This window comes from Siphateles boraxobius, unplaced genomic scaffold, assembly GCF_051911475.1.
Source record: "Siphateles boraxobius isolate OS27281-9 unplaced genomic scaffold, OSU_SipBor_1 12, whole genome shotgun sequence".
NCBI classification, from domain to species: Eukaryota; Metazoa; Chordata; class Actinopteri; order Cypriniformes; family Leuciscidae; genus Siphateles; species Siphateles boraxobius.
Window position 1 is genome coordinate 7,189,505 of NW_027508722.1, and position 16,851 is coordinate 7,206,355.

Sequence of the window (16,851 nt, forward strand, 5' to 3'; positions counted from 1 at the left end):
TTTGCTTTCCGAAGATGAACAGAAGTCTTACGGGTTTCAAACGACATAAGGGTGAGTAAATGATGACAGAATTTCCATATTTGAGTGAACTAACCCTTTAAGGTGTTCTTAAAAAAGAAAAGGTATGCATTCCAAGGAGGGTAACCTCCCAGATTTTTACAGGATAATAAAAGGAATGGAAAATGTAAATAATGAAAGCAAAGCAGCATAGTAAGGAGAAGATTGAGAGGGAGCTGGTGGAAAGCAATATATCATTTGGAAAGGTTTGGAAACTATTGCTGGCATAAAGAACGATAGGAACACTAAGGTGACACTTGAAGGTTATAGATGTGACAACCAGCTTGCACAGGAGTTTAATAAGTTGTATCTGAGGTTTGAAACCCACAATTTTAAAAATTTAATTTCATACAGAAAAAAATATGTTAAAATCTAGTCATTTTAATAGGAAAACATGGAATCTGGAATTGATGGATCTTTTTGCCCACAGAATTACGTTGAAATTTACCTAACATGAACACATTTTTTATTATGATAATAAGCTATAGTCAGTATTATGCAATTAATGAATGCATTACATGAATAATGGGAACTTTTTATGTAGTTATTAATTGGTATCTATTCAATTATCATTTCAATGTGCAAATTCAGAGTAAACAAGAAAAACAGACATTGACGGTAACAAACAGTTATTTTATTCTGTTTGCTGCAAAATACATGTTCCAAGAGAAAGAACAGCTCCGATACCTTCTCCTTCCAAATAGAAGACGGCACAAACCAAACAAGAAGCTTTGATAGTTTAAGATAATAACCAGAATTGTATTCTACACACCTCTGCAAAGTCACAATTTCACATAGTCATTTTAAACAATTAGTATCAATTCTTGAAGCAGCTTATATTATAAATGTTATATTTCAACTTGATTTAGGCCTGTCAATCTAATTAGAGAGATTAGATTGTTAAATATCCTGTGATTGATGTGTTCATTAGCACGCCTTGTCATTTTCAAATATCTGAATGCATATGCAATATGTTCAACGATAATTCATAATAATCAGTAAATGACAAAAGATTACACTCACAGAAGCGGGTATTGTTTTCCATGCTTATCAACCTTCTTGAAAGTAGTTTACAATGTTTAATCAAAGTGATTAATATGACAACAAAAAAATAAGAAATACCTGCACAAAAAAATCTTGTTTTTAGGAATGAGTGTCACAAACAATGAAATGAAACTTTGCAACAGCATTGACGCTACCATGAATTCAAACAACAACACAAAAGAAAAAGTGGCGTTTTCTCCAGAACATTAGCAGAAGAGCATGGAAAGTCCTAATGGGCTCCGCTCCAATGAGTGTAATTACCAACAGACAGAGACGGCGCTTAATGTCCTCTTGAGAAAACAGAGGCTGAAGCAAGAATGATGTGCTACACAATGAGAGGATATTACATAATCCCACAGGCGTATCTTGACGTAAATCTATTTTCAACCCTTGATATCGCAAGCAATGATGTATTTGAGTAGAACGGATGCGTGGTATTGAGATGCTGCCGCATGTGAAATTGTGGCTTCAGCTGTCTGGAAAGCATTGCGTTCTGTCAACTAACTATTGATTGACTGTAGCAATAGAGCATGAAGCATTCGCTTGGAGATTTAGAGAAAAATTGTACCTTAGGTGTTGGCAATGAACCAACGTGAAGGTTTTTGAATGAGCAATAACAAATCATTGTAGTTTCCGTTGACAGTGTAAGGCAGCGATGATAAATTAGCCAGTAACACACGCAGCCTTCTTTCTGCTTGTTTATGAGGGACTCTGACTAGCTCCATCTCATATATCACAATGGAAATTGTGATTAAAGCGAGAGGCTGTGAAGTAGCGAAGACTGCGAGGATCACTGCAAGATTTGAGTGTAATAGAGAAACCATTCCTACTTATTCGGTATTAATATGCACATGCTTAGACGCCTCTGAAGAATATGTTGCTCTTTGGAACAGCTGCCTAAAGGTGTTCTGATTCCTAGCTGTTGTTATCAGCATAGCACGCAAGTATATTTGTGCTGTTTGTCTATTCAGGAGCACCACGTTTGTGGCATGATGATTTACAGCGGTACACTTACGTTAAACACCAAATACTCTGTACTCTTGGTCGATATAGACGAATGATTTGCGCCGGAGAAAGTGCAGCGTTATCTATCTCTACTGTTCCTGGAACTGTTGTTTTGCACGAAACCATTGGAATCTCGTTTTGCTGACGTTTAACTGTGGTGAGGGCTGAGGTCAGGTTTCTGCCCCGGGTTGGACGCTCTGAACCTTGGAGAGCGTCACAGGCACCTTTCCCTCCCCCGGGGTGGGTGCGCGGGTGATTGGCTGAACGGAGGCCTGGATCTCGGCAAGCCGCTCTTTGAAGCGCTGCTGCAGATGGAGCTCTTCCTTCGAATTGCCCTGAGAGCAGGCAGCCAGAAGGAGCCCCACCGCCATCCCGCTACCACCCACGCAGAACAGCACGGCTCCGGCCAGCTTACAGGCATCCAGTGCCCGGTTAAAGCGCACGGCGCGTCCATCCACGAAGAGCAGCTCATCTTCTCCAAATGCCTCGAGTCGAGGCGGCGTGGCGTAGCCCACCAGCAGCACAGATAACCCTGCTACCAGAATCAGAGCTCCTAGCGCAAGACAGACCTGACAAAGAGTAACAGAACAAACAAATTACTCGATTCAACAGCAGTGGCTTTAGCAGGATGACAGTACTGGCATCTGCTGCATAGGTTCATTTATGATTCAAACTCAAACTGACCATCTGATGACTGCACACATAAAAAGACTAGCAGAAAACTGGGGTCACACTTAGAAGTTTAGCCAATTGCTGATTCAAGATATAAACGTATTCAAGATATGACATAAAATTTAACCAATCAACGTCCTCAAATCTAATCCGACAAGTGCGGTTATTCCATCGCCCATAACTGCTAAAATCAAGACTGATCTGTTGGCGCAATTTTAACTACATGACAAAGGCGGACGTAGTCATCAAACCTAATTTTGTAAAATCTATACTCCAATTTCCGTTTGAGAAGAGAACTTTGGCAGAAAAACGAAAGGTAAAAGAGCTGGGCCCAGACCAACATGCAGGTTTTTTCACCACATTGATTTTTGTGGTAACACTTTACAGAATATGGACTCATTTGTTAACATTTGATAATGTATTAACTAACATGAACTAACGATGAGCAATACATTTGTTACAGTATTTATTGATATTTCTTAATGCTAGTTTAATAGTTTGTTCATGTTACTTCACAGTACATTAATGTTGAAATTAACATTAACTAACATTAATATATGCTGTAGGAGTATTGTTCATTCTTAGTTCATGTTAACCTTGATTATTTATTATGTGTGTATTGGAGATCATAAGTCTGAATGGACACCCATGACATGCGGAGTCCCTCAAGGCTCAATTCTTGCGCCACTCCTATTCAACCTGTACATGCTCCCAATGAGCCAAATAATGAGAGAGAACCAAATCGCTTACCACAACTATGCAGACGACACACAGCTGTACTTATCCCTATCGTCTAACGATTACAGCCCCATTGACTCCCTTTGCCAATGCGTTGATGAAGTAAACAATTGGATGTGCCAAAACTTTCTTCAGTTAAAAAAAGACAAAACTGAAGTCATTGCGTTTGGAAACAAAGATGAAGTTCTCAAGGTGAACGCATACCTTCAGTCTAGGGGTCAAACAACTAAAAATCAAGTCAGGAATCTTGGTGTGACTGTAGAGTCAGACCTTAGTTTCAGTAGTCATGTCAAACCAATAACTAAATCAGCATACTATCACCTGAAAAATATGGCAAGAATTAGATGCTTTGTTTCCAGTCAAGAAAATTATTATTCACCAGCCACCACTGCAATGCACCAACATGTACGTAAAAAGTAATTGCATTAATTAACATTTGTAGTTACACTGTTAACTTTACACCTAACAATGACCCAACCATTACCTCAAAAGCTAACTCTAACCCCATTAATCCTTACTAAAACCCATTTACTGCTAAACTTACCCATAATTAAAATTCATTAGCAATAAATAATGTAATTGTAGTTTCACAGTAAATGCATATTATTGTGGGTATTTAATGTTAGTGCATAGTAGTTAAGGCCACCTAATATAAATTGTGACCAATAAATGCAGTTCTAATCTGATCATGAGGCCGCTTTGGGCCGGCTGAAAAGGTGATGGAGGGGGATTTGTTTTCTAAAAAAAATTCTTTGGTTTTCACTTTATTTTAATGTACCCTTTAACACATTCTGTTGACAAGTAACACAAGTAACTTTGCACTTACATGTCTACTAACTCTCATTAGTGTTAGTAGAGTATTAGTAGACTGGTAGGGTTAGGGTTAGAATAAGTTGACATGTACTTTAAAAGTTACTTATGGTCTGTAGTATAGGGGTGTTGAAATTAATTGTTTCTCTATGTAAGTTTATCTAGGTATCATCTTTTTACTCTTTTAATTAATTTTATAACTGCAACATATATCTCTTTTAATTTATTTCATAACTGTTTTAAAGCTACAAGATGTATTTTTTTTTCGCCGCTAGGGGTCGCTAACCTCTTACAATAACAAAGGCGTAGGTTGTTGACGCATAAGCGGAATTATGGAACTTGTCAAGCTAAATGGATCTAATAATGTTAATGGATTAGTGATTGGATACATTGATGTTTTTATATGCGTATGTTTAATAATAAGAGACAGCGCCACACGCGAGTCCCGCGGATATAAAAGAATAAGGACATTTCATTCTACCGAACTACCCGCAAGTGCTGAATTAATACTCACACAGGTCAGTTTATTAGATGAATGAAACTTGTGAGGTAACGCAGCACTTTGTCTACACTATCATTTGAGTGTGTTGAAAGTTATAATGTTATTCTATATGTTAGTTTGTCTGTATGAGACTAGCAGTAAGCTAGATCAATATTAGAATGACATACTGATCATATTCTAACATTTCATCATGTTGAGCTATATAACATTGATTAGTTGTATGTACATTTGCTCACCTGTCTAATAAAGTACATGCAAGAGCTCTGTCAAGTCGAAGTTTGCCACGGATGTGGAACTCTCGGCATCTCGAAAACGCCACGCTGATATCGATCCTTGTTTTAGTTCTCCTTTTGACCCAAAGTCTACTTGCCATGGTCCATAATGTTTGAACGAAACCACTAGACATAACGCAGTTGTCCATGTGTGTCGCCATGGTTACTATGGCAGTACGAGCGGAAACCAGGATAACGTGGATATTACGTCATTGACAGGCGACAAGTGAACATGGATGAGCCATTATTTAATTTGAACTTCTCTGAAATTAAAAATATTTGCAAACTTTTGGGATATTGTAAGTACACAACTGCAGGAAATATATGACGCTGTGCAAGTGATTTTGGATATTTTGTTACAAAAACCTTACATATTGTAGCTTTAATTTTCCTTGCTTTTATTTTGTGATTATTTTAATTCCTTTCAGTAAAGCACTTTGAATTGCCATAGTGTATGAAATGTGCTATATAAATAAACTTGCCTTGCCTTCTACGATACATCGCGATGTGTACTAGGACGATTCTGCATTGATGCAGTAATAGACCGTAATCGATTATAGCCTACAGACATATTATTCCCTGACGTCATTCGTCACATACGTGCTTCTTGCGTTACTAGAGTAAAATGGCATAGGGAGGCAAAACACAAAAGCAAGTAATAAAAAAATGCACCCACTATTTTAACATTTACAGCATGAGCGTGTGCATTAGTTTTGCCGCGATTAGTCGACGTAATCGACCATGAAAATTAGTCGACGTGCAGTTTTACTATTGACCGCCTATTTATTTTTGGTCTCCTGTCTCAAACGGCTCACTGTAATTCACCTCCACACACCAGTCTGTGCGCACCCTGCTGGTTAATCTGCTATCCTCTTTCTTCCCCCTCTCCCCACCTCCACTGCTTTGTTATGAAAAATGGCGGAGGCTGGTGAGTCCTCCGAATCAAGTCTGAGAATAAGCTCTAGACCAAAAGCTTCCAAAGTATGGGAGTATTTCAGGCCAACTGGTAACAAAAGAGTGGTCTGTACACTCTGTCAAACTTCACTTGCTTATCAGTGGAGCACAACCACGATGCTTAAGCATCGTGAAAAAGGAAACACACAGGAGTTGTTGAAGATGCGCCCACAGAAAAGGAAAAGACAACGTAAGTATGTAATTATTAATGAAACGGTGAGCTAGTCTGTAAGGTTTATTAACTCTTGAGAAGTACAATGACTGTCTTTGGATGTTAAACAGGCTACTTAGACTTTGGCAGTAATGTTTATGTTTTAAACCCCGCCATGCACGCAAGTGTAAACGCGAGCAGCATAGCTGCATGTCAGCCTGCTTTCAGCGGGATTCATTATCAAGCAGAGCTAAGCAGGGGGAGCTAAGCTAAGCGTAGTAGGCTAGTCCAGACTCTTTCGATTCAAATTCAATTCAAATGTATTTGTATAGCGCTTTTCACAATACATATGGAAAACATCCCACTTCATATTTTTTTATTTGGTAACATTTAAGTTATTTATATTGTACATGGCACAGGTGACATTTTATGTTTTGGCCCTTCAAAATAAAATGGACACAACGAAATAAACACTTGATTTTTTTATTTTTTTATTATTCGTTTAGATTAGTCAACTTATTGATAAATTAGTCGAAAGATTAGTCGTTATAAAATGTCGTTAGTGGCAGCACTGTGTGCATGCGGGTGTGTGTGAGCGTAACTAACTTAAGTACACTACAGGACAGTTTTATGCTTTTTTAGTATTTACTAGTGTTTATTAGTTCTAAATTCTCCTGTTGTCTGCTATGTTCAGACTTAAGTTTTGTTTGATGATTGCTACATTCAAGAAGTGTACTTTCTTAGAGCAGATAAAATAAAAAGGGAGTTCATATATCTGACTGCTTGTATTAATTTACGAAAATGTAGCCATGTGCAGTAAAATTGAGGATGCAACTTGTCAACGATTCGATTTGATATCAAGATATGATAATCGTAATAATCTAATTGAATTGTGAGACCAGTGAAGATTCACACCCCTAGTCTGTAGAATGTCTGTTGGAGGAGCATCACAATAAAGAGTTAGCAGATATTAAGCAGACAGTCTACTGTACTAATACTCTAATGTAAGTTAGTTGACATGTAGTTGCAAAGTTACTTATAGTCAACAATGTTCAAAAGGGACCATCAAAATAAAAATGTTACCAAACATGGTAATCAGCAGTTGAAATTGTTTCTGGAAATTCTTATATTAGAATAAACTACATGTACAATAGTTTGTTGTAACATGACATCCTTAACTGCAAAATGACTGTAAGAACTCCAATTTAAACAACTTTACAAGTTTAAATAATACAAGTTCTGAAAAAAATATAATCCTCACATTTTAGCCTAATAAATTAGCATGTCATATATAATTGGTTTGAATAAAAACAGCCACAAAGCAGTGCTGCGCTTATAAGCACTACTTTATTTAGAAATGTTAAGATACCTTTTTCTTTTCTTCTTACCTCCATATAATGACTAATAAAGTCTAAAAACACATTGATATTCCCCCCAAATAAAAGCTCAGATTTGCACAAATAAAGTGAATGGCCCATTTTAATGTCAGAATAGTAAATTTCTCCAAAAGGCAACGAGTTTGCAGGTATGATAATCATGATTATTTTGGTCAATGTTGATATCACAATTATTAAACACAATCAACATCATCATGGATTCATTTAACTTGAATAATTAATTTAAAAATTATAAAAATAAATAAAAGTAAATAATCTTGGTTTGAGCTAAACTGAACATGCCCCAGCTTGGCAGAGAGTGTGTTAAGGCTTTTATTAAGGGGTGAAAGCGCATTGCTGTAAATGAAGTGGGTGTGCTCACTGCTCACTGTGCTGGATTTAGAACACAACACAAAATGAGAGCATCATTGCAAAACTGAATGCGGCACAATAATAGTTTAATCTCAATGATCTTGTTTTCATAAATGTTGAAAGCAAAAACAGTTATTAAAAATAAAATTTGATTTCGCCAAGCCTTATCTGATCGTCTTCCTTCACATGACATTGTCTGTCGGGGGGGACTGGGTTGATACAGCGAGAGCTTTGGAGGAAGAACCAGGTTTGTGATTGGCAACACATTCTGCTAATGTCTTCTGTGTTTTTTTTAACTGACATTTTCTGTCTAAATGTTTGAATGTTTTTTTCGCTACAACAAACTGTTGGGTTGCTTTACATTTCAGTCAGATAGACTCGAAGTGTCAGTTCATGGTCAGAATAAGTTGCAAAGTAAACCATATTTTATACTGACAGTCAGAAGTGTGGCTACATTCATCAAACCAAAAACGGGTAAACAATAGCCAGCCTACACAAAAGCTCACCTTCCAGAGCACAGAGCTCCAGCGATTAGGCGATCTCTGTGTCTGAAAATCTTCATCGCGCTCCCAGATGGAAGCGGTGCACTCCTCGTAAAACTGGTGCAAGTAGGAACGCACCCCGTAACCCTGGTGACCGCTGCTGAGTGCACCGTGGCTCTGCTCAGCGTAATCCGACCCACAGATCTCTGAGCAAGAAGTCATCCTTCACATCTGCACACACACACACAAACGAAACACTGTCATTTAGTTATGCAACATGGACATTTATAAAATGCATGTTGTGCTCAAATTAACAGTCAGGAAATAACCAATCTCAACAAACGGCGTTCAAATTACAAGTAGAGACGCACCAATTGCAATTTTCTTGGCCGATTCAGATTTCAGTTTTTTTTGTTAAATGTGACCTACCAATACCAGTTTTTGCCGATTCCGATTTTCTTTCAAAGAACTATAATTGACAGCATATACAAACAAAAATCTACTTTTCTTCATGCTAAATTTTATTTTCATAAAAAACAAGTAAAAAAAACTAATTAACACATTTTAAATGCAATACAATAAAGAGATATGAAATAAACACGACCTTGAAGTTGTTCATGTGGGTATAGGCCTACAGTACATTTAGGTAAGAAATACTACAGAATTTAAAGTAATCAAATGTAAAATAACACTATTTAATTTTACAATGAAGACTATCCAGAGTAATGCTTACAAATAGTTACAAAAGTTCTTCAGTCAAGAGAAGAGAGTGTTCCCTTTCGTTGTCACTCCGAGTTACGTCGGATGACAACGAATGGGGTTTCGCTTAGAAAGCCTATCAACTTCGAGTATTACAAAACGAGCCAATGGCAAAGAAATGCCATGGGTCTGCAAAATGACCCTCTTTAATGACGGTGCCCGCTAGCGAACTGATGATTCCACGAGTCTACCCTCGGGTGGCCCGTGTGTTTTCATTTGAAGCTACAGAGGATGATGCTGTGTCTGTAGCAGCATCACTAGGTGGGCTTGATTCTTCTGGAAATGACGGCTCGTCACAGCTGTCACCCTCAGGTGTGCATACGGCTGTGCCTGAGGCTGATCCGGAGATGACGGCCATGCTTTCCCGGGATGATTGGTTTTTGGGTGAGGCCGCCGACCCGCGTCCACGGTAAACCCCAATATCTTTCCTCCCGGACGTGCATGATGAGATCACGGGTCCGCTCGTTGGTCTCATCCCCCTTTCCTCCCCTCAGGGGCCGCTGCCCATGGGTACACTGGGGTCCCCCCGGTTGAACGCTCTGACCTCCCTACCTGACCCAGATGCTCACGGACATGCAGGAGGGCGGGACTGACCCGAGGCTCTTCAGTGAGCTGCGCGCCGCCACTGACCTTACTCTCCGAGCGAAGAAAGTGGCCGTACGCTCTCGGAGTCAGGGGATGTTCGCCATTCTGGGGCTGACCGGTCTGATGTGCACGGTGTCGGACGTACCCGTCTGCTCGACAGCCCCATCTCCCAGGTCGGCCTCTTCGGCGGTGCGGTTGAGTGCTTCTGCCCAACAGCTCTCAACCGCCCGTGAGCAGAGTGAGATTATTCTGCCCGACGGCCCCGCCGTCCGCTCAGATCCCTCAGTCTGCCCACCGCCGAAGGCGCCCTCCCACGGTTTCAACCCAGCCCGTTCACCCGGGCCTGGCTCTGGAAGACCGTAGGGGGGATGCCACAGCCCTCTCCAGCCCCGCCCCCCACTAAACGGCGGGTTAAGCGGCACTTTTGAGATGGACTGCTCATAGATGAGACTCAGTTCTTTCCAGGAGTTGGTAGCAGGGCCACTCCTTTCCCCGGGGGAGGGCTGGGGAAGAATCCTTATTCAGAAAAGAGCTGACTCTCTCGTCTCTGAGAATACAGAGTTCTCGGACGACACAGATCACGGCCGCCCACAAGCCGTGCTCTCCTCGTCCCCCTCTGTCCCAGAGGCGGTTGACACGGCGTGCCGTCCACAGACCGCTTTGCCCCTGTCCCCCTCTGTCGCCAGACCCCTGACAGAGCAGGCCCCCGTGGAATGATGGTCCTTCCCTGGCCTCCTCTGTCAGGGTGCGGTTATGACCTTGCCCCCACACCGGGCCGCTATGCCGTCCACGTCTGGGCCGGTCATTCCGCTTCGCTGCACCACCGGGGGGACGTCTGTGGTTCTTGATGCCGCTGGCACAGTTGGGACCCTGCCTAGAGCTTCCCTATCTGTTCCCCTGGGTCGCGCAAACCATCGGCTCAGCTATGCGATTCAGTTCGCACGGTCTCCTCCCCGCTACAGAGGAGTCCGCTCAACTTTGGTCGATGGCTATGCCCCTATCATGAGAGCGGAGGTTGCTACCCTACTGGCGAAGGGTGCGATTGAGGCTGTCCCTCCAGCCGAAATTAGGTCCGGGTTTACAGCCCCTACCTCATTGTCCCGGAGAAGTCTGGTGGGTTACGGCCAATCCTGGACCTACGCATCTGAACCGCTCCCTTCACAGGATGCCGTTCAAGATGCCTGCCAATCCTGGCCAAACACATTTCTGGATGTGTGCGGCCACAGGATTGGTTTGCAGCGATCGACCTGAAGGACGCCTACTTTTATGTCTCCGTTCTCCTTCGACTCAGACCATACCTACGGTTTGCTGTCAGGGTGCGCGCATATCAGCACGCTGTTCTCCCATTCGGGCTAGCCCTGTCTCCTCGCGCCTTCACAAGGTTGTTGAGGCAGCCCTTGTTCCTCCATGGGAACACGGGGTTCGCATCCTGAACTATCTCGGTAACTGGCTGTCTGTAGCTCACTCCTGAGACCAGGTTTGCGAATACAGGGACCCAGTGCTCCAACACCTAGCTCGTCTGGGCCTTCGGGTCAACTGGGAAAGGAGTAAACTTTGCCCCGTGCAGAGGAGCTCTTTTCTCGGTATGGACTTGGTCGCCTTCTCCACTCAGCCATTGCTGACTTGCCTGAGACTATCAAGCGCAAGAGTGCGGTTCCACTTAAGTTTTTCCAGTGGCTCCTGGGGCATATGGTATCTGTAGCCGCGGTACGCCGCTCAGATTGCTTCATATGAGACCGCTTCAGCTTTGGCTTCGCGACCGAGTCCCGAGGTGCAATAGCAAACCACAAACATCCAATCAATTCCTCATGGAAAAAATCAAGTCCTGTCCTTCTTTTTGTTGTTGTTTTTGTCATTGTTCCAGTATCTGTATCACTTGGATATATGTTACAATAGGGAAGAAAAGACTATCACAACTTCTGTGTCATGTCGACAGCCACACTGGTGTGCAAAAAAACATTCTGATCTTCTGTCATATGCTAGATGTGTTCAAACACCATATGGTTTTCAGTGCGAGTTATTTCTGTTGAGTTTCAGATATTAGCATTTTTAAAGGATGGTTTGCGTGATGGGAGCACAAGGGTGAATAAGGCTGTTAGCTTCCAGCAGAGCGCTGTAATTAAATCATGACACAGTGTGTACCTGCTGAAACCCATGAGGAAATGACTCAGCTGCCCTTCAGCATAGCTCTCTTCTGACAATATCAGTTTGTTTCATTTGAATATTTAGGCTAATTTTGTAATTAAAGTCATGTCATGCAGAGATACAGAAAATGAAGCCAAATTTACCCATCGTCAGTAAAATTTCAATACCATCACTTAATAACAACATAAGCTAAAACGTTAGGTTATAAAGAGCATCAGTGCCTGTCCACTTGTTCACTGGTGTTGGTTTTGAATTTTTTTTATATTCATTTTTGTTCCATAGGGATTTAAAAAAAAAATTGGTTTAAGCATTATAAACCATGAACCAAACCAACTAGCTATGAGATAAATCACAACATTACAAACTTTGATTTGTAGCGAAGACAAAAATATTTGAAAATCAGACAAAAAGACAAATACAAGAAAGACCTCACCTACAATACCATGAAGCATTTTGAATGACGATTGAGATTAAACAGATGAAGAATAGAACTATTGATTTAAATATGTTGATTATGTATATAGAAACAATATATTTTAAATTTATTGTAAAAATTAACATACACATATATTTGAGAACTTCGAGAGCGTAGGGAGACTCAATTACGTCATTCGCAGGGCTTCAATTGAAGTGGGTGGAGCTGAAGTGTTATTTTGATTTCCTTGTCCTTATCTGATTGGTGGAGATTGCTTTGCAGAATCATGAGGAAAGTAGTTTCACAAGGAATGCTACTGTTGAGCATGAATATATACATAAAAACATGAAAATAATGTGGGCGGATGCCTTCAACAAAAGCAAATACCACAGAACAACTCTCATCTTCAGTAGGTCTGCCTTTTGTTACTGTTGTTGTAGAAGTTATTGTTTAAAATCTATTCCCCTATGGAGAAAATGAATGGGATATGCATTTCCAGAAACATACATTTGCCATCTATTTGGGCTCCATAAATGTCTCTCCACTTGGAGTAAATTCACATCATCAAGTCTTCTTGATACAACCACAGTCTCTGGATGATATACCTCAAATGAAAACGCATACAATCTGGATTCTTTCTTCTTATCAGACATCTGATTCATTATAAATTATATTATTATCAGTGACAAATTCGGGTCAATTATTATTATTTGTTAATGTCTTTGAATTTGGTTTGAGAGCATCTGTGTCAAGCAAGCTGTTTGATGAAAGAGCAGTAAAGCGTCAAGGATGACGTCATCCCAAGCTCTTCGTGTCATCTGATGTTCCTGAACAACTGAGACACTCTGTACCCGATAGTCCCCTCATTAGAGATCTGAAAATATATTAATACCTGCTGGCATGTCCGATGCACCAACGAATGTTTCAAAAAACGTGTCGTTCTTGTCTAACAATATAGCACAAAACAGCATTTTACACATTTGATAATCACTATATTAGTGGAGATTCATCCAGCAGTCACAGTCTTACCCATCAAATGTGTCTTCGTGACAGACATAACGATGATATCAGCTATAAGAGCTGTATAAGTGACATCGAGAGGCTTTGAAAGATCTGTGTTTTGCGCATAAAATATGAAAGTGAATATACCTGTCATTACCGGGCTGGAGCGCGATCGCTGCTCTTCAGTCTTCACAGCCGACGACTCAGTGATGCACTGCGCATGCGTTATATCCACAGAGTTGGGAGTCTATTCTGATCAAATGCTTCTCTGAGTCACCTGAAAAAGTGTGTGATGCATTTTTAATGAGGTTTAAATCCCTTATCAAATGAAAGAAGCTGCTATATCCTTACTCATGTGTTACTCTTCGGAATACTAAATATAATCATATAATCACTGTTTAATAGGCTACTAAAGGGGAGGTGATTCCCTTCAATCCTAACAATATTCAATCCAATTTGTAATTGCACCATAATTGCATAATAAATATCAGATTTTTTCTTATGTAGGCCTATATCAGAGTGTAGCCTAGGCTAGAAAATGCCACATTTTATTTTACACAATCAAAAAATAAATAGTTTACATTGGCATGTTATGCTTTTTATTTTCCAGAATTATATTTAAAAAGCTCTACCTATTATGAATAATGAGATAATACATTTGCTATATTAGCAAAGTCACAAATCATAAAACTACATAGCTGAAATATTGCAGAAAGTCAAAATTGTTCAAAATGTCTAACCTGCAGTTCCTTCTCTTAATCGGTGAAAGTTTTAGTGTATCATCCAAAAAAACATGTTATAGTACATGCTTGCAATATATCCCACATAACTAATAATATTAATAAATCATAGAACACACCTGTGACACTTTGCCTGAGCATGGTGTAGCCTAGGCAGAACGTGAAGACGAATATAAGTGTAACCCAGTGAGGGTTATTAGTAAGCACATTAAAAGTATATTAAATGCTATTTACTGATTAAATGGGTATCTATAAGGTTGTATGATTCAGTTAGTATCATGACAGTGATATATTCATTTGATATACCGTCCCTTTTAAGAGTTACGCCTATAAAGTTTGTTTGGGATGTACTGGTAAAATTTGTCCGTGAGTTGTGAGAGGTAAAGACTAAAAATATCGAATATAGCCGCTGAATTAGTGTGTTAAACTTACATCTAATGTTTTGAAGACTTGTGTTTGTTTAGCTTGTCTTTCATACTTTGTACAAGAGTTTAAAGTAAGGCTATTTTTCCTCTGAGCCTGCTTCGGCATCTCTGTGATTTGGCCGGATCGTATATCATTTTTTTCAAGGTTTTTGTTTCATGTGCGCCTTTTTAGGCTATCCATCTTTCGCGAAGAATGGAGGCTGCATGGGAGTGTTTTGATAGTATTTTGGGTGCTGGGTGCATATCGCTATATATAACTACACAATTTGCAGAAAGTGAAAGCTGAAAATCATCAGAAGAGCAAAAACAAAAAGAATGATTAGATGGAGATGAATGACATGCATAGCAGAATGCGGTAAGGAACTTTATTCTGTTTATGTCATAATATAGCCTATCATACAGCTAGACCTATAACGAAAAGACATTTGCAAGCAATTGCCTATTGACGTCATATCCGGGAGATAAGTCAGTAAATATCAGTAAAATCGCAGGCTTCAGTTATCCCGTGCGGGATGTGGGGGGGGGGGGTAGTTTCTAAATCACACGGTCCCCAGATAGTACTAATCCCGTGCGAATATGGCTATAGAGTTCATTTCATTTCGAAGACCAGACTGATTTCTGTGACCGAGTTAAAGCTCCGGTGTCTGGACCAGGTCGCACTCTTATCCCCGCTGACATAGTTGGAGAGAACCGCGCTGCCCTTCTGATAACTGTCAGGGAGACTACAGGACGATCAGCCACTTCCAAGGAGGAAAATCGCGGAGTTCATCTGCCTGAAAAACAGGGTTCATTTTGGCTCATTCCAGAGGGCATTTGCTTTTTTCAAGGCCACAACTCTCCCCAGCAACGGTACAGGCCTACAACGGGTTGTTTTGACTGGTGTGTGTGTGTGTACCCATGCTTTTATATTGACGTTTATACTTATTATTTTTCATTCTACTTACAAGAAGTATGTGAAGTGTTGGTATTGTATACTATTGTTTGTGTTATTGAAACAAACTAAGTGTATTATGGGGTACTGATTTCTCCAGTGGGTGCTACATAAGTGAACAGGTTTATTGACAGAAAGAAAACTACACACTGAACTGAAGCATTTAGGAGAACTGACACATACGAACTAAAACACCAGACATACTATATACACACTAAGTGAAAACAAAGATGATTGGATTAACAGGTGATACAAACAAGGGAACTCATGAGTAACCATAGAAAACGAAGAATGCAATGAGTAACCTGGGAAGTGGTGGAGCCAGGCCACCCCTTTGGCCACCCTTCTCTCTCTTTTTTTCTTTTTTTTATTTTCTTTACAAGAATTGCGTTTTTAAAACACAGAAACGTCTCTTTAAGACCACAAAAAAACGTTAGACTTTTCAGACGCGCACTCTAACTTCACCTCAGCACCAGGCGCAAGTCAAACGAGTACAGAAATGTACAGGTGCCGGATGAGCTTCAGCAGTGATCGGAGCATAGTAAATATAGATTTGATGTTCCTCAACTAGTGGGTTGCAAGACCGTTTTGAGGTCGCATATGTCCAGTCAAAGAAACAACAACGTAATTCTCTTTTTTTTCTGATTCTTTTATTTTGAAAAATCTTTATGAAAGCTTGTGACACTTCTGTCAGATGCGGAGAAAAGCGCGTTGTCCTGAATCAGTAGGCTATCTACGTAAGATGAGATGTTGTAAGGTCAACAAATGTCAGTAAAACTAACTTTCCTGTCCTGACAGCAGTTGTACTGTATTGAATATCACGTGCAATGTGGCACGCTGTAGCCGTAGTTCTGTCGTCAGTAACTCATGAAATAATCAAAAAGGCGATAAAATCTGTGTCAAACTGCATGCATGCATGTATTTGTTATATATGCGTCACATATGTCTCGACTAAAATATTCTGCCTTGTGAGATCACAATTTAAGGCATAAACTAATAGACTATGTGATTTTTTTTTAATGTTCAAATAGAGCACTGTGCATTTGTACTAGAAGAGAGGCTGTAATTTTACTCTAATTTGTAAAGGACAAACAAAAATTTATCATTTTTAAATCCATAAAATAACTAATTTTACATTCTGGCATTTATGTGCTGTTGACTTCCGCCTTGTTCACATTCTTGCACATAGGGATTCAAAAGCGATGTTTTCCCCCCTTTTTAATTTAGGTATGATAAAACGGTTTCGATTATTTATTTTGACAACTAATATAGAAAGTTGAAGAGTTAATTGATTATATAAAATTCAATGAAGGTTAAATAATCTTTGAACTACAGCAGTTATCTGCACGTCTCATCTATGAAGGTGCAACAATGTTGGGGGTTTTGAGAACCAGAACCAAGCTAACTGAGCAAG

General features: G+C 40.0%; 1 protein-coding gene across 2 annotated transcripts; it reads right to left on the minus strand.

Moving 5' to 3' along the window:
• Positions 1-669: 669 nt before the first annotated feature.
• On the minus strand, positions 670-13,716 carry nrsn1 (neurensin 1). 2 transcript variants are annotated; one of them, XM_077207441.1, is made up of 3 exons: positions 13,489-13,716; positions 8,460-8,666; positions 670-2,675 (listed from the first exon to the last, which is right to left on the minus strand). In XM_077207441.1, exons 2-3 carry the CDS (start codon positions 8,655-8,657, stop codon positions 2,277-2,279), a joined length of 597 nt encoding a protein of 198 aa, XP_077063556.1. In that variant the 5' UTR covers positions 8,658-8,666; positions 13,489-13,716; the 3' UTR covers positions 670-2,276. The 2 variants fall into 2 exon arrangements, with proteins under 2 accessions (XP_077063556.1, XP_077063560.1); XM_077207445.1 differs by having other exon boundaries at positions 13,499-13,559.
• Positions 13,717-16,851: the final 3,135 nt, after the last annotated feature.